Consider the following 18,340-nt stretch of genomic DNA (forward strand, 5'->3'; position numbering starts at 1 on the left):
ACCAACGCCTGTCGAGTTGTAGGGGCAACAGTCCCTCTTCTAGGGAGGCCTTGTACAACTTCTCAAACTGAGGAACTAGCCGCGTACAATAAGTAGTATAAAATATGACAGGGATGCCGTCCGCTCCTGGGGATTTATTACGTGCCAGGTCTTTTATAGCCTCTTGGATCTCACCTGCTGTGATTGGGGCCTCAAGGGTTGCTCTATCATTAGCATGTAAAGAAGGTAAAGCCAGTCCCTGTAGGAACAGTTGAATCTCTTCATGGCCCGTCGGCGGGGTGGGCTGTATTTAGCTTTGCACAACATTTGTGTAACATGCGTTAATATCAAGTTGTGTGTCAGCGATGGTCTGTTGGGGAGTAATTAAGTGAAGGACAAGAGTAGGCGAAGGAGTCTCCTTAATCATCTGCAATATTATGTAAATCTTTATGTGCATCCTGCACCTCAATGGCTGTAATCTGTAGGCCACAGGGTCAGATCATAATGAGGTAACTAAGTTGATTCATTTACCTACAGTAGAGATCCTTGTGTACGCTGCAGATCACGTTTTGATCCTGGAAAATAGTTCAGCGGGTAAACTGTAAACTTCGTACTTGTATAGCGCACTACTCACCCATTAGGGTTTCAAGGCGCTGTACGCATACCGCTGTGGAACCCCTCCTGGCTTGTCCCTGTGAGGTGCCCACTCCTGGGCAACCTCCAAGGTGAAGCCAGGCATCCCAGCACTGTTGGGGCTGTTAAGCAAGCTATTCCCCAGAGTTACAGAGTGGGACCCATGAATTAGATTAGGCACAGATGCGAGAATTATCAGGTCCGAGAAAATTGAGCCCAAGACCCGCTGAGGCGGGAATTGAACCCTGGTCCCGGGCCAGATTTCTGCATCAGGGTCTGCCGCTCTAACCATTGAGCCACACTTCTCCACCAGCTGCAAGCTTCTGCATGCTATCTGTCTCGCATAAATTTTAATCCATGTGAAGCTTCATTCTTCTGATGATGATGAAATCAATAGCAACTATTATTAAATGCCAAACTATAGGTCCTTGAAACAAATCCATGTTACTGTGTGGCATTCTGTTTTTGCACAATGAAGTTCACTTTTTATCAATATAGTGCCCCCCTCCTTCCTTGAGCCAATACTTAACTTGTGCTTACGTAAAGAGAGAAAGCATGGGTGAAAATTAACATGCAGGATTTATATAGAGATACAGGAAGATTGAAATAGTGAAAGGAAGATGCATGAGATGTAATCAGCCCATGTATTAGGTAATCCCAACATCCGGCATTGCTAGCATGAGGCACCTAAGAAAATCTCTGGGTACCTTCACTTTTCTTTTTAACAAATGAAGCAATCAGGGCATGCAAGGGTGTTCTTGATGTTTTTCCTGGGTGTTAGACCAGACACCCTTGAGAGGCAGCCACCAAACCTTTTGCCTCACCCCTCTTGTTTTGCTGAATACATTTTTGTTGGCTTTACCACTTTACCACTGCTAACCAGTGCTAACGTGTGTGCTCACTTCCTAAACCATGCAACGATCGGCCTACACCTAATTGACACATTCAACTTAGTTGTTAGTCCCTAGTAAATGGTACTACATGTACGCAGGGCCTGTAAATTAAATGCTACTAGTGGGCTTGCAGCACTCATTATTCCACCCACTCAAGTAATACTTTTAAACTCTGTCCTGCCAATGCACCCTGTGGTGCAGTTTAAACTGCCAATTTGACTAGGCAAAATAAGCCTTTTGCCAGGCCTAAAACTTCCTTTTTAAAATATATGTTTTTAAGGTATACCCTAAAAATCCCATAGGACAGGGTGCATTGTATTTAAACAAGTAGGCCAGGTGTTTTAGGTTTTTCCATGTCCTGGCAGTGAAAACTCCTAAATTCATTTTTCACTATTGCAAGGCCTAGCTCTCCTATTGGATAACATTGGGTTCCCTTATTACACTTAAAAAGGGCTACCTTACGTTTGGGAGCAGATAGGAAAATAATGTTTACAATCAAACAAATTGTAATTTAAAATCCTCAGTAATGGTAAAGTTCGATTTTAAGTCACAATTCTGAAAATGGCACTTTCAGAATGTTGGCATTTTCTTATCCTAACCATTTGCGCCTGCTGCCTGGGTCCTGTGTCACATGATTTCGAATAGCTTGGCAGTTGGCCTTTGTGTATTTCTCCTAGACAGTAAGACAAAGGGGGACTAGGTGTTTGCAGAATGAGGATGGTCCAACCTCCAGGATGGTTGGGGCAGATCTGTTCCCTGCCCCACTTACATTTCAAAGGGCTGTCTACAGCACACACACAAAGGAACCCGGCGCTAGTCTTTGTCACCCTCAGACTATTTGGAGCCTTGACAGGGGAGGGGAAAAACTTTTCAGAACCAGATGTGGCTTAAGTATAGGGAGTCTCCATACTTCAAAGGCTGGCACCAGGCATAAATATTGGACCACCTGAGACACTGATCAGATAAATTCTGGACCTGTGGTAGATTCAGAAGAAGGACTGCCTTGCTGCCCGGATGTTGGAAGGATTGCCCTGCTGCCTGAGGATGGAATCCTGGACCTGCTCCTTGAACCCTGGATGACCAGAGTGACTCAGAGAGCTGACTGGCTGGCCTCCTGTTCTGAGCTACAGGACATAAAGCGCCAGAGACCTGCCTGCAACTAATAAGCTGACCGTTTTCACGGGACCTGCAACTGGATCTGAATGAGCCCTGCTGGATCTGCTGGAGTGAGTTCCTTATCCATTAGCGGCACCTCCCCAGGTTCTGGAACATTAGCTGGTATTATAATAAACTCCTTGCCTAACTGTAGGTTCCATCATACCCTGCACAAAGCTTTGCAAAACCCAACAAGACCTCGCCATGCAACTGAGAGCTTCATCGGAACCAACGCTGAATGATGCATAACCCTGCAGTGCCTCAAAACACAGTTGCAAGCTTCATCAGAACCTATGCTGAGCAATGCAGTCTTGTCGCACTGCTGAGAGCTTCTTTGGAATGAATGAGAGCGATGCAAAGCATCGCAGCACAACTGAAAGATCATCTGAACCAACACGAAGCAACCCAAAACACCACAAAACCTAGCAACACAGCGGAAAGCTCCATAGGAACTGACGCCAAGTGGTGCAAAGTCCTGGAAAGCCTTGCCTCACAGGTGGAAGCTTGATCAAGACCAACGCCAAGCAATGCTAAGACTCACAAAACAATGCATGCAGACCTCACACCAAGCACATATGGTACAACTCCTAATGGTCTAACTCGATCCTGTAACTAGCATGCGCTCCAATGCACTCGGCTTGAACTTGTGACTTTGTCCTGGTCCAACGCAACCAGATACCCTCGTTTGACGCTTTGTGCTTTAACCACCAAAATCTTTAAAATTGCCTAATCCAGTTCTACCAATTGCCTTTTTGTCATTCTGGTGTCACGTTATTTATTACAATTTACTCTATTTTTTTTAGATTGTTGTGGCATTTTTCTTGTGTTGTGTTTTCACTTTATTACTGTTCGTGTATGGCATAAATACGTTACACATTGCCTCAAAGTGAAGCCTGACTGGTGTGTGCCAAGCTACCACAGGGTTAAACGCAGGTTAAATTAATGACTTTTGCGGTTTACCCTGACAGGATTTACATTTTTTGCTTGAGAAGGGTTCTCACCCCCTGAACCAATAACCTCATTTTTCCCCACTGGTGGTCAGTGGTGGGATCCAGTACTTGTGTTTTTGCAGTGCCACTCAGCGATTTTGTGTAACACTTAAATCCCATGTAAATAATCTGTCAAAGTCAACCTTTTTTAAAACATTTCCTTTATTCATCTGTGCTGCTTTTCCCAAATTCGCTTCCATTGTGCCTGATTTTGTGGACCTGTGACTTTGCTTGAAAGCATGGAGTTTGAGCTCAACTACCTAGACCGCTACACTGTGGCTGAGCTCAAGTGATTCTGCAGCAAAAGGGGGCTTCCAGTAACTAAGAGCTCCAAGAACCAGGGCCTCCAGAAAGCCTGCAGGGCCTTTTAGGAGGCCCGCCAGTTACACGCCACAGTTTAAGACTAGGATGAGGAGAAGAGCAAGAGGAGAAAACCTCCTGACCACTGCCTCAGAGGAGAGAGGAGGACCCGCAGGGGTGAGGTCCTCTACCAGGTCCAGAGCAGGCAGCAACATCTCTTCCCTGAACCTGTCCCCTGAAGAACTGGAGGACAGAAAGGCTGAGAAGGAGTTCAGGCTGCAGCTGGTTAATCTAAAAAAGGAGGAGGCAGCTGCCCAGAGAGCTCTAGGGAAAAGAAAGGTTAAGGCAGAAAAGGCCATAGCCAAGGCGAAAGCAGAGAGTGAAAGAGCCTTAGCCAAGGAGAAAGCTGAGGATGTAAGGGCCTTGGCAGAAAGAAAACTAGTGATGACTCATGAAGTGAGTCTTAACAAATTTGACCTTAAGGCCAAACAGAACACAGGGTCCAGCAACAATGGTGGCAACTGCAGAGTCCAATGGGGACAACAGAGTCCACATTCCTAAAGACCTGGTGCATAGCTAAGTGGTGGGGGATAATGTTGACAAATGGTCTTCAGCTAACGAGGTAGCCCTAAGAATGCATAGGGTCCCAGTAGAGAATTTGGGGAAGGGGGAGCAGTCTCTGTAAACACATGTCCACTGTGGGGATGGACACCCTGCTGACACTAGAGATGATTGACTAGATGAGGTATGGCCCCATGAAAGCCATTCTTATCACCAAATTTAGGCTCACCCCAGAAAAATACTACATTAGGTTTAGGGACAGCCACAAGCTGTCAAACTAACCTTGGGGGGATTTAATTGTAAATAAGTTAGTAAGGAACTGAATGGTCGAGTGAAGAACAGAAAGAGTGATTATGAAGGACTGTGTCATCAGATTTTGAGAGAGCACATGTTCAATACTTGCTTTACAGCGCTGCACCAACACCTGATTGACAGCAGGCTTACTTCATCCCAAGAGCTTGCAAAGGAGCAGGACTTCTGGGTCAGCACCAGGGCTTCCACTGAGGCACATGGGGGATCACCATATGTATGGACAGGGTCCTCTCCAGAAGAAAGTGGGGGAAGACAAAGATGAAACATATGAGTTCTCCAAAGGCCCTCAAAACAGTTTCCATGGGAAGGAATCCCAGCCCAGTCCTGACCAGAAGAAAGGAGGGATCCATGTGAATAAACTTTCAGGCCACTTCACCCCTAAGCACCCCGAATGTTACAGGTACAGGCATTCAAAGGACAACCCAAACTCCCTGAAAAGGCAGCAGTCCCCCACTGATAGGCAGGCCCTGGGAATGTCTAGTATGGAGCTTGGCGAAGAAGTTGTCCTAGTTAGATGGGGGTAGTGCACAGGTCATCTTAGTGTCCCTGGGAGACAGAAAGATGGTACCCAAGACTCATGTGCCTATTAATGCTAAACGTACAGACAGTAGGGCACCATCAATGGGTAGCGGGGGGAGGCTCTGAGACACCAGAAGCTAGTATGACTATTGTTCTAAATTATCTGTGCCCTCAGAGTATGTACTTCCCAATCTAGTCCACCAGGTGGTTACTGTAGACAACTACAAGAGTCACTACCCAATAGCGCTGGTTCCCTTTGAATGGGGTGGGAGCGGTCTCAGGTTCCTTTAAGGTAGCTGTGAGTCCAGTCATGCCTGTGTATTGTTTATTGGATAATGATGTGGAGCACACCATCTGGAACGAAGTGGAGCTCGGTCGCACTTGGAAATGGTAGGGTTGCCTGAGTAGGTGCGCCTGACCACGTGGTCCTTGGCCTCCTGAGAGGAAAATACTAAGGCCCTGGCACCTGAAATAAAGGCCCAGGCACATGCAAAAAAGAGGAGGGGGAAGGGGCAGAATAAACCCACACAAGACATTCCCAAGGTCTGGGAAGCAGGACCTGTTGTCCTGGAACCTACAGGGGAAGACATTGCTGCCTGGGGAGACCAACCTCAGGAGTCCAGTTGGCAAGCTGAAGTAGGCCACTCCCTGGTAGAGCTCTGCCATGCTCATAAGGAGCACCCCACTCATGAGAGTGTTTGGCACCAGGCCAAAACCCAGCAAATGGAGACACCTCTGGTGATCACCTCATCTACTAGGAGAATAATCTCCAGTATAGTGAGCCTAAGGTTCCTGAGCCTGGGGCAATCCATTTGTTGGTAGTCCCCAAGTGCTGCAGGGCCATCCTACTGGGACTGGTTCATGATGTACCCCTGGCAGGACATCTAAGGCAGGCCAAGATATTTGAAACGCTGGTGACCCACTTTTATTGTCCCTGGATGAGAATGGTCTCAGATATCTTCTGGTAGGTCTTATCCTACCTGGCAGGTCAGTGGGAAGACAGGAGAAAGAAGAAGGATGCCCTGGTTGCACTTCCTGTTGTTGGCACCGCCTTTCAAAGGGTGGCATTGATATTGTGGGGGCTCTGGATCCCAAGCCCACTTTAGAAACAGGCTTATCCTGGTCTGATGGACTGTGCCACCTGTAACCTAGAGGTCATGCCCCTGAGAACTGTGACCGCACCTCACTGAGGCCAGGGCACTGATGGGGATCTTTACCTTAGTCTGATTCTTCAATGTGGTGGTGCCTGACAGTAGTACAAACTTCATGTTTGCATATGTAAAGTTGATGTGGGACAAGTGTGGAGTAACCTACAAGTTCTCCACACCCTATCATTCCCAAACCAATGGGTTTGTTGAGAGATTCAAGAAGACCCTCAAACCTGATCATCGGCCAATCAGATCCATGAAGTAGTAAGTGTGATGTCCTCCTGCCATGCATGTCGTTGCTTACAAGGAGGTGCCTCAGAATGGAATTGGGTTCAGCCTCTCTGAGGTTCTGTATGCCCATCCTGTCAGAAAGCTTCTCAGCAATGTGAAGGAGGAGTGGGAGCAAGCACCCAAGAGCCCTCCCCCCCAGGATATAGTCAGCTACATGTTGGCTCTAATATCCCAAATGAAGTAGCTTTGGAAGGCCGCTACTGAGAACTTAGCAGCCAGACAGGAAGTCATGAAACTCTTGTATAACTAGAAGGCCACTCTGGTCGAGTTTCAACCTGGTCAGAAGGTGTGGGTTGTGGGGCAAGTAGAGCCCAGGCCTTTTCCGGACTTGGGGACAGGACCATTTGAGGTAAACAAGCACAAGGGGGAGATCATCTACCTGGTGGACCTCCAGCCCCTCCGGAACATTTTAAGGGTTTGCATGTTAACTGCCTCAAGCCACACATTGAGAGATCTAAAGGCACTATGCCGTTGGTGACAGATGAAGGTGAGGAGGAAGACAGTGAGCCTCTCTTGGAGCTCCTCTCCTCAAAGGAGAATGATGAATCAGTAGAGGGAGTAAACCTCTCCACTTCTTTGACCCTCCAACAAGAGACTGCTGCCAGCTGTTGCAACAATTCTCTCCCATGTTCAGACTAAGCCCAGGGCTCTCCCATTGGTCTGTTCACGACATTGACACCAGAGAAAGTATACCTGTGAAGAATAAGATCTAGAAGCTATCTGACAGAGTGAGGGCCAGAATTAAGGAAGATTTGTCCAAAATGCTAGGGGTGACTGAGCATGCCTTTGGTCCAGTCCAGTGGTTCTGGTACCAAAGGCTGTCCCACAGGGAACCACCCCAGACCTCCAATTCTGTGTGGATGATAGAGGGCTCAATTAAGTAACCAAGGCAGATGCAAATCCCACAGTTGAGGACTGCCATGTTCCCGAGTACCTTTGATTTGACATCAGGGTACTGACAGATTACCTTAACCAACGGAGCCAAGGAGAGGTCAGCATTCTCTACTCCAGAGGGTCACTTCCACTCAGGATGATGCCCTTTGGGTTAAAGAATGCCCCCGCTACAATCCTGATGCTTGTCAACTGGATCCTGGCTAGGTTGAAGAAATTCTGTGCTGCCTCCTTGGATGACAGTGTAGTCTTTAGCTTTAGCTGGGAGGACCACATGAACCAGCTGTGGGCCATGCTTTGGGCCCTGCAGAAGGAAGGCTTGACTATCAAGGCCATTAAGTACCAGATAGTCAGAGTTCCGTGTTCTTCCCGGGTCATCAAGTCAGTGGGGGCACAGTGCGAACCCTTCAACCCAAAGTTCTGACTATCCTGGCTTGGGTACCCCCCAAGACCGAGATAGAGGTAAAGGCCTTATTGGGCCTTACTGGCTACTACAGGAGGTTTGTCAAGGGATATGATACCTTTGTTGCCCCCTTGACTGAGTTGACTTATAAAAAGCAACCCAAAAAAGCGATCTGGACAGAGGTGTGCCAGAAAGCATTCAACACATTAAAGGAGGCCATGTGCACAGCACCAGTGCTCAAGCCATCCAACTTCTCTAAGGAATTCAATGTCCAAACAGATGCCTCAGAGCATGGCATAGGGGCTGTGCTCTCACAGGTAAATGATGATGACATAGACCTTTCTGTAGCCTTCATGAGGAGGAGGCTACTTCCCAGTGAACAGAGGTTGAGTGCCATAGAAAGGGAAGCTTTTGCAATGGTCTGGGTGCTGAAGAAGTTAATTTGTTTGGGACTCACTTCTGGGTTCAAAGAGACCATAGACCAGCTGGCTCATGCAAATAAGTGCTGAGAATCGCGAACTGTTCAGGTGATCCATCTTCCTACAGGGAATTGACTTTATGATGGAACATCACCCTGGGACCAACCACTCTAATGCTGATGATCTTTCCATGTTCGTCTGCCTTAGTGATGAGAACTCTCATGAGGGTGGGTAAGTCTCCCCACTTTTAGCTGTGGGGGAAGAGGGAACACGTTAGACCTGACACCCTTGGATGGTATCCCTCTCCTCTCTTGCTTTGCTGATCTTTTTTCTGCTGGCTTCAGGACTCTGTGCACTTCACCACTGCTAACCAGTGCTAAAATGTGTGTGTGCTCTCCCTAAACATGATAAAATTGGCCTACATCTAATGGGCACATTTAATTTACTTGTAAGCCCCTAGTGAATGGTCCTACATGTTCCCCATGGCCTATAAATTAAATGCTACTGGTGGGCTTGCAACACTTGTTGTGCCACCCATTTAAGTAGCACTTTTAAACATGTCTCAGGGCTGCTATTGCAACCTGTTGTGCAGTTTTAAACAGCAAATTCGACTCGGTAAAATAAACCCCTGCTAGGATCAAACCTCACTTTTTAAAACACATGTCACCCCTAAGGTACCTGTTGCCTGCCCCACTTACATTTAAAAGGGCTATCTCCTGCACACACATCAAGGAACCTGACACTAGTATTTGTCATCCCAGACTACTTGGAGCCTTGACAGGGGAAGGGAAGAACTTTCCAGAACCAGATGTGTGGGTAGTATACGGAGTCCCCCCTCTTCAAAGGCTGGAAACATGTACAAATATTGGACCTCCTGAGCCACTCACTAGATCACTTCTGGACTGCCATGCTGCCTGAGGCAGGCAGCCTGATTCTGCTCCTTGAACTCTGGACCACTAGTGTGACTCCAAAGGCTAGCTGGGCGGCCTCCTGTTCTGAGCAGTAGGACTACAACAAGCTCCAGATGCCTCCCTGTAACTGGCCTGATGACCTGCTGCACTGGACCTGCCTGTGCGCTGCTGACCTCTGCAGGAAAGAGTCTCTGATCCCCAAGAGGTGCCTAACTGAAGGTTACATCAAACCAGTGCAAAGCAATGCGAAGCCCGCAAAGCCATGCTGCACAGCCGAGAGCTTCATCAGAACTGTCGCTGAGTGATGCAAAGCCCCGCAATGCCTCACTGCACAGCTGCAAGCTTCATCAGAACCTATGCCGAGTGACGCAAAGCCTCGCTGCACCACTGGGAACTTCATCGGAACCGAAGCCAAGTGACGCAAAGCACCTCAAAGCCTCGCAGCACAGCTGAAAACTCATTAGAACCGATGTAAAGAAATACAACGCACTGCAAAGTCACGCCCCACAGCTGTAAGTTTAATTGGAATTGATGCTGAGTGATGCAAAGCCCCACAGATCCATGTCACACAGCTGAAAGCTTGATCAGAACTGATGGCAAGCGACGCAAAGCCTTGAATAGCAATACATGCAGAGTTTGAACCAAAGACATAAGGTACAACTCCTAACGGGTCAAACTTGGTCCTGTGCCAAGCCTGTGCTCCATTGCAGTCAGCCTGACCTTGTGTCTTTGTCCCAGTCTTGCGCGACCAGATACCCTTAGTTGGCACTTTCTGCTTTTAGATGCTGTATTTACCTAAATCTTTGAAACTGCATATTGCTGATTCCACTGATTGAATTTTTGTCAGTCTGGTATCATTTTATTTACTAAAATGTACTCTATGTTTCAAGATTTATGTGTAATTTTTCTTTAGTTGTGTTTTTGCATTATTACTGTTGGTGTAATGCATAAATACTTTACAAACTGCCTCTAATTTCAGCTTGACTGCTACCAGAGGGATAAGCACAGGTTAATTTAGTGCCTTTTATGGTTCACCCTGACAAGGTCTGTGGTTGTTGCTTGAGAAGGGTTCTCGCCCACCTAAAACAATAACTCAGTTTCTGAGTGTGGGGTGGCCAGGGCTTAACTTGTGCTAGTGTTTGTCAGTCCTGAGCACCAACTCTTCGACCCAAACACAGGCGAGTATTTATGAGAGTTCTCCATATAACCATGCTATGTGCCTGTTTTGCAGCAGATTACAGCGGTGGAGTGTTTAACTACTTAACATGTTTAAAAAATGAAAAATAGCACTACTAAGAAAAATGTGACAAGTTTGTGTGTGATGGTTAATAGGTAATGCTGGCACCGACATTCAGAAAAAGATAATCCAGACATACACTCTAAACTAAGCACAAAAGACCACTTATTATGGGATATCCTTTCGTCAACCGACCTCAAAGCCATTCTCTTGGAATGGAATGTTCTTTCTAAACTCTTGTCCCACTCCTGGTGGGAATGCGTACGATTCACCAGAGGAGCAGAAAACTCCCTAAAAATATACTTAAAACCCTGTTAAAAACAAAATATAAAATTTGATCAAACTAAACGCATTTATCTCAAACATATCTTCATAGTAGAAGCCAATCCCACCCCTCTCCTTCCCTCCCATCTCCCCATTGACCTCGCTGACCCACTCCCTCGCCCCATGACCTCACCATCCCCCAGCTTTATCTTTCTGTCGTCTTCCCCTTTCCCCCTTCTCTATCTATCTCATTTGACCCCTTTCCTCTTTCATCTCACCTGTTTCTCTCCTTTTCCCACCAACTTATGATACTAGCCTGAGTATCCCATCTTATGTATACTGCAACACTCCTCAGCATCACGCCTCTCCGTTCTATACCACATAAGTACCAAGGATGCCTACTTATATAATGTTACTTATAAACACCCTCATCCAGAAACTTCTCCTCTAAGAGACTTCTTTGTCAATGTTTGCAATAATGTATTCAAATGTTTCTTATATATCCCTTCGCATACTTATCTATATCAATTTGGATTATCTCTGTGTACATCTGCTTGTATAAAAGTCTAATGAAAATGTTATTGAAATTAAAATAGGTAATGCTGACACAGACATTCTGCAGCTAAGGCAGGAGTTGTGTGGTGCCGTCTGCAGTGGACTCTGGTGAAATGCCATGGGCCATAGCGCTTCATTTTCTACAAATCAAGCAGTTGTGGTGGATGGTGTGAATGGCCCTAACACTTAATCCTACTACAATTAAAAAGTGATCTGGAGGCCTGTGGGGAGCTCTCTCTATTGTTGGTTGTGCTTTTTCAGCCCAGTGCGAAGTTGTACAAGGGGAAGCTTGTGGCAGTGCTTGCAGGAATCCGCATTCTTTGGAAAATGGGGTAAGCCAGGTTTAATGCAATTGAGACAAAACACACAGGTGGGCCACATGAAAAGCACTGGAGGTCACACCGTGTTCCATGGGTTATATGTGGGACATGCCAGATGTACAACTTACTCAACGTCAAAGTTCACATTAATAAACCTTTATGCTTGATTTTCTAAATTAAGAATACTGACACCTCCAACCATTCCTTCTCTGACATTAGTTTTGGGCCCAGTGTTGGATCAATTTTAGATTGAACTATGTAACACCTTATTGTCTTTCATACTCAAACTGTTCACTAAAAAACATTTCACTCTTTAGTCTGCAAAATATTTCAATTCAGGAAAAAAATATTACAATTTTGATACCTAGAAATTATTTATTGGCTCTCCATCAACACACAAACTGTCTTTAAGCGATCCTGCATAACCTTCAAGGCCATCAAGCTTTGAAAAAACAATTACACAAGAAACACAAGGACCGATCCAAATACCCGAAACATCTTATAAAAATTGTACACACACTGGTCCAGATGGTTAAATTTCTACAAAATCTCCCACCCCAGTTGTACTTAATCCGATATGGATGTGTTAGTCTAATACTAAATGCACAATAGGCCAAGAATGCAATGCCGGTGTGATGTACTATTCCCATATTATTGCACATGCAAATATTTACAGTTCTCAAATTGGACTATTGTGGAGGAAACATGACCACATTGCTAGCGAGGTGGTAGATCTTGTCTAGAAATTTGACCCTCTGGATCAGTCTGAGTGTAATTAGAAAAAGCTCAAGCCAGCAAGTTGCCACATATTCAGTCTCAGGCATTCTTCATTGAAACTAGGGGAAAGAGATTTACAGAATTATCATTCACCTCTTCAGACGTCGAGCACAATGTCAAAGCTTCCTAGTCACTATCTCAGCAATCTGGACTCTCTTCTCCTTTTTCATTTGCTTAGTTCTACAGCTTCTCTCTTGTACATGTCTTTTCTTTTTCACATTTCCTGATTCTTTCCTCACTTTACTGGGCCATTACACCTACTGATTTAAACCATGTACATATGGACTTCTGACGTTCTCTGATTCCAGTGTTCTAATGAATTGCATTTCTTACGTTACTTTCTACACTTTTCTATCTAAATTGTATTTTATTTATTTGCTTCTTTCATTTAAACACTCTCTGTAAATTGTTCGAGACCTCTGGTTTAGGTAGTACTAAATCAGTATGTCAAATAAATTACAGAGTCTCTAGTCGTGGTTTAATTGATTTTCTGTTGAACATGTGGTTTGGATTAGTAGAAACATTGGCCAACTTCGACCAATCTTCACAAAACATTACTAAAATAAATATTAATTCACATAGGTTTGGTGCAGATTGGCAAGAGGATGTAAGTCATAATGAGTGCCCAAATGTGCATTTCATTTTAAAACTCTCCTAGCGATTTTTCTGCCAGTCATACAAAAAACTACTGTATGTTTTAGCACAAAATATGGCATGCATCTAGTACCTAGGCTAAGCATTTGCGCTGCTGGCGTAGTGTAAATCTGTCCAGTGGTTTTAAAAAACACCAAAAATAATGGGGCTAAAATGTATGGATATATTGGGAGTTATGTTGACAGTGATTTTCAAATGTGGACACCTGCGAACTCCAGAAAACTTAAGAAAACTGTAGGATATTGCATTGCATAACTATGGGAAATAGAGACCGCTATCTTCACAAAACATTACTTGTATTTGTAAAATGCTCTTTCACTCGTGTGTATCTTTGTTCTAAATGATATATGTTTATAGGCAACCAAATCGATGGACGTCAGACATCTTCAGTTTGGCACGGATAGAAGCCGTGGAAGAGCATGGCTCAACAAAGAATGATATCTCTTTTTTTGCAGTTCCACATAACTGCAATGTCTTGGTCAGAAGCATCAAATGTGACAATCCTAGAAAATGTAACCACCAAGGACTCGTCTTGTTTGGGTAATTTTGACATCGTATCCTGATCTGCCAGCGATGGAACTTTTCAAAGTTCTAACTTTCAATAAACGTTTTGAAACTTCATTCTTGAAGCTCCAAAAGTACTCAGACTTTCATGAAAGTTTATTTGACACTTGGCCATGGGTTCAAGTTATGGAAAGACTTCTCACAACTTCTAGTCAGCTTCATAGCTAAATGCCCAATTGCCATTTGTTTGCTAGATTTCTTCCAGGCAGATTCCGTTTTCTCTGTCTCAAAGATCTTTCACTCCCTCGCAGTTAAGGAGAGGAGTTTTAGAAACAAGCAAGAACCCCCAGTGAGGAAAGGACTTGGACCCTTTTCCCCTTAGTCAGTAAGAAGCTTACTTCCGTAGCTGTTTGGGAAGCTTTTAGGTCTGGAGATTCTGGATACATTTGAAGATACTCTCTCCTTAGTCCAACCCCAGATGGATGGGAATTCTTCCAGCAAGCTGGCTGTTTTTCTTATTTCTGTTCCATTCACCTCTCTTTGTAAAGGGTCACTCGTCTGTGATTGGTGATGAGCCCTGAGCACAGTAGCCTAAAGCTCTAGCACAAGCCTCACCCTTGTTTTACTACAGTTCGTCTCAGTTATTATCACACTGAGATGCCTTACTGTAAAGGCAATCCCACAGTGCCTTCTAGTGCAGTTCCACAGTTGAGTGACTATAAGCTTTGCTTAGATTTTTCTCCCTCTCTATCAAAACTCAAGCCAAAGTGAGCCTCTCCTTCTTCCTGTGTATCTTTGGGGAAAAAAACACTGGTGCTAATGATACCTGTTAAATTTGCTTGGATTTCGAAATAGATTTTTGTATCCTAAATATATGCTCCGTCTACATATACCTCAGACTAGCTGATGGGCTGATATAGCTGTGTGTCTGCAAATATAATGGTCAGTGCAATGCTTTTCATGCATTTCTGTGCACTACAGAATGCAACATCGGTGTATGTGAACAACCAAGAAGGTAACTAATACTCATTTGATAAAGAAGGGAGTGCCGTCTGTTTAGGAGTAAACTTTTCAAGTTCAGATTTCCCAAAGGTTTGCTCCAGTGCTAATGCAATGCATTTGTCTTTACATAGGGATTTATGCTGGGAGGTAATGCTTCTAGTACAAATCACATGCTAGATAGTGCACACTCGCCTCTGCACCATGCCAGTTTATTTGTGCACCAGTGCAAATTTGATACTAGTAAAAGGCCAATCTTTGTTTAGATATGGTGCATCACTGTGTCTTCCCTTTCCCACAGCAGTGTACTACAAATGTTGGCAATGCACTGCGTTGTGTGAAATCTTAGTAATTCTTAGCTTCAGAGTTTCCAGTTTCAGCAGTTATAATAGGTTCTGCATTAAAACTAAACCAGAAGCTCACTGATAAATACAATACTAACTGTAATACACATAACATATAATAATGAGATTTTGAAAGACATAAACGCATAGTACAGTATATCAGAACTAAAAACTGTGTTTCAAGCCCCACTCTAGTTTTTGCCACAATTCTAGGCTTTGAAGACAAACGTGAGACAACATACTTCGAAAGGATGCTTGCCTTAAAACAATGTAAATAATGCAAAGGAAGTACTTACACTCGTAGGAAAGTAGCTGCATGTTTTGAAGTTTTTAAACAAGGTGGAACAAACAAATGTTCCAAAAAATAGCATGAAGGACATGAAGGTGACATCTGGAACATAGCTACAGCTGTTCCCCACTAGGAGACCACCAAGCTTCAAACAATCTTTTCGAGTCAGAGTGGACCAGTTCAAGGGTTGTTCATTTAGCTGATGTAAAGAAGAAAAAGAACGAAAATATGAAACATCATATTTCAAAATGTCATATTCAAGCTAGAAATATATATATATAGCAAACAGTGCAGGGTTGATGGCAGAGAGATCTGCCAATGTTCATTGGACGAACACATATGACTTGTGTTGGACTCAGTCCTTTCTGCAGGGTTAACCCCAAATGTTTTGCCTTCTCCCTACTGTTTCCTGAGCCAGTTTTTGACTCTGTGTACTTTACCACTGCTAAGCAGTGCCAACGTGCCTGTGCTCGCTCCTTAAAACATGTTAGAATTGGCTTACACCCAAATGACCTACTCAATTTACTTGTAGATCCCTAGTACAGTGGTACTAGATAGCCCCATGACCTGTAAATTAAATGCTACTAGTTGACCTGCAGCACTTGAGAAGCACTTTAAACATGTCTTAGGGCTGTCATTAGAGCCTATGTGTGCAGCTTTAAACTGCTACATTGCCCAGGCAAAATAAACCTCTTCAAGGCCCAAACCTTCTTTTTTAATACATATAATTCACATTTAGGGCAGAATGCAGTGTATTTAAAACATAGGACATGTACTTTTAAATGTTACATGCCCTGGTAGTGAAAAACTGTTAAAATCATTTTTCAGTACTGCAAAGCCCACCTCTCCTGTAGGATAACATTGGAGTTACTTTATGCTATTATTATTATTATTTAATAAGCTGTAGCTTCCAAATAAAAACAGGTAACCAGTTCATGCTTGGCATCTTTGGAACTGTAATGAAAATGATCTCTTATGGTAAAATCAAATTTTAAATTACAATTTTGAAAATGTCACTTTTGGAAAGTTGGCTTTTTCCTGCCTTAGCCCTTTAGTGTCTTCAGCCTGTATCTTTGTCACATGACTGGGTGTAGCTGACAGTTGGGTTTGTGTTTTCCTCTTAGATAGCCACACACAATAGAGAGCTTAGGTGCGCCAGAATGGGCCATAACTGGCAGGATGGGAAATGGAGTTGAGCACAGCCCTTCTTACCCTTGAATAGACTGTGTCCTGCCTTCACACAAAGACCAGCATATACCCTGTAGTTAGTCTGGAGCCAGGGCGGGGAAGGCAAGAAAACTTTGCATTTCAAAGAGAAACCTCTACAAGCTTCTCTCACTTCTTTTTTCCCAGTTTTATTTATGAAAAGTAAAGCAACATATACATAATCACACCGTACATCAGCATCGCTTCATGAACAATACATCTCGTCTAGCTCTTCCAGATATGGATCTATTCTGTGTCATCACTACAATCCGCACCCTTTAACAAGGTGCTATAGTACAGTGCGCATGTTTTAACTACACAAAAGGGACTGCATAATAGTCCATCACCAGATGTGAAATATTCAAATGTAGCAGAAGTAAGCAAGTCATTCAATATAAATCACAGTGCATAGTACATTAAACTTTAACAATTAAACGTTGATACTGTAATGCATGTTACCAGGTTCAAGCATGTAGACAAAAAAGCTATCGCGCTCCAATGCACTAGACAACGGGATTCGGGCATTGACACAGGAGGGGCCATCAGACACCCTACAGGCGGTTATAAAGAGAAATCTAGCGAGGAGAATGGGGAGCCCCAGAAGGGAGGGGAGAGTGGGAGGGGGGAGACTAGTCATCTTCCAGCCACATTCAGCCGTCCGCATCAGCTTCTCCCACTTCAAAGGAGGTACAGGCACCAAAGGAGTACCTCAGACACCAACTATTCAGTACACTTCTGGACAGGTGGAGGCTCTGCCAGAAAGAAGGATTGCTGTGCTGCTGAAAGGATTGGCACTCTTCTGGACTGCTGCCCTGCTGGACTTCTGTTTTGCTGGACTGATGCCTTGCTGGATTGCTGCCCTCCTACCTGAGGCAGAGAATTTGGGCCTGAACCCAAGACTCCCAGAGTGACTCCAAGGGCGAGTCTGGCCTCCTGTTTGGAGCCACAGGGACATTACAGGCCCACAACACCTAAACCAGCACCCAGAACCAGCTGGAGCACGCCCCTGACAAGGAGGAGGTCAGCGGGAGGAAGGACTCTCCCATGGCCTCTGTCCAGCCTAAGGTTACAGACCCTAGGCTGGAGTGCCAGTCTCGGGATACCACCCCCGAACTGGTGGGTGGGAGAGTGGACAAAGGGTGCCAGTCACCTGGGGCTACCGCTCCCCACTCTGCGAAACCACAGAGACTAGAGAGCCCTGGAAGGGCAGAGGCCTGGCTCTCATCACTGACAGATGTCAGTGGCCACTGTGGGTTGCTGGCCTTGTGGAGTGGGTTGCCCTTGGGTTGGGGGCAGGAGTCACACCCCGAGGGTGGAATGGGCCACACCAATACACTGTCCATGGTGGTACTGTCTGCCCACTGGGATAGATCTGCGAGCCAAGTAAGGTTAGGTAAGGTTAGGTACTGCATAGATGGGGTCCACAGGTGAAGAGAAGGATTCCCCATGGGTCAGCTTAGTGGGTCCTGAGATTATGGACAGAGGGATCCAACTGGGTTCAAGAAAGTGAAGAACTGGAACGTGCCCCTGCTGGTGCTGTCCAGGGTCCATGTTCTAGCACCCCAAGCAGAAAAGCCCATCAAGGTATTGATTGGTCTCTCATGGCTTTAATCTGGTGTAGGGTTGTGCTGGACCTGGCTCTTTTTGCAGGGTCATCCCCAAACTTTGTGCCTCCTTCCCCCTATTTCATCTGACCTGTTTTTGTTGGCTTTAGGACTCTGGGCACTGTACCATGGCTAAACAGTGCTAAAGTGCATATGCTCTCTGTCTAAATTGTATTGGTGATT

General features: G+C 44.9%; 1 protein-coding gene across 1 annotated transcript in view; it reads right to left on the minus strand.

Annotated features, from left to right (window-relative positions):
- Positions 1 to 18,340, minus strand: part of SLC4A9 (solute carrier family 4 member 9) — a 369,779-nt gene that overhangs the window by 157,665 nt on the left and 193,774 nt on the right. Inside the window, exon 13 of the mRNA XM_069199298.1 lies at positions 15,355 to 15,546. Within this exon, the coding sequence (XP_069055399.1) occupies positions 15,355 to 15,546 (192 nt within the window). The remainder of the gene's footprint in view (positions 1 to 15,354; positions 15,547 to 18,340) is intronic.

The sequence above is a fragment of the Pleurodeles waltl genome, chromosome 7 (genome assembly GCF_031143425.1).
Source record: "Pleurodeles waltl isolate 20211129_DDA chromosome 7, aPleWal1.hap1.20221129, whole genome shotgun sequence".
NCBI lineage: Eukaryota > Metazoa > Chordata > Amphibia > Caudata > Salamandridae > Pleurodeles > Pleurodeles waltl.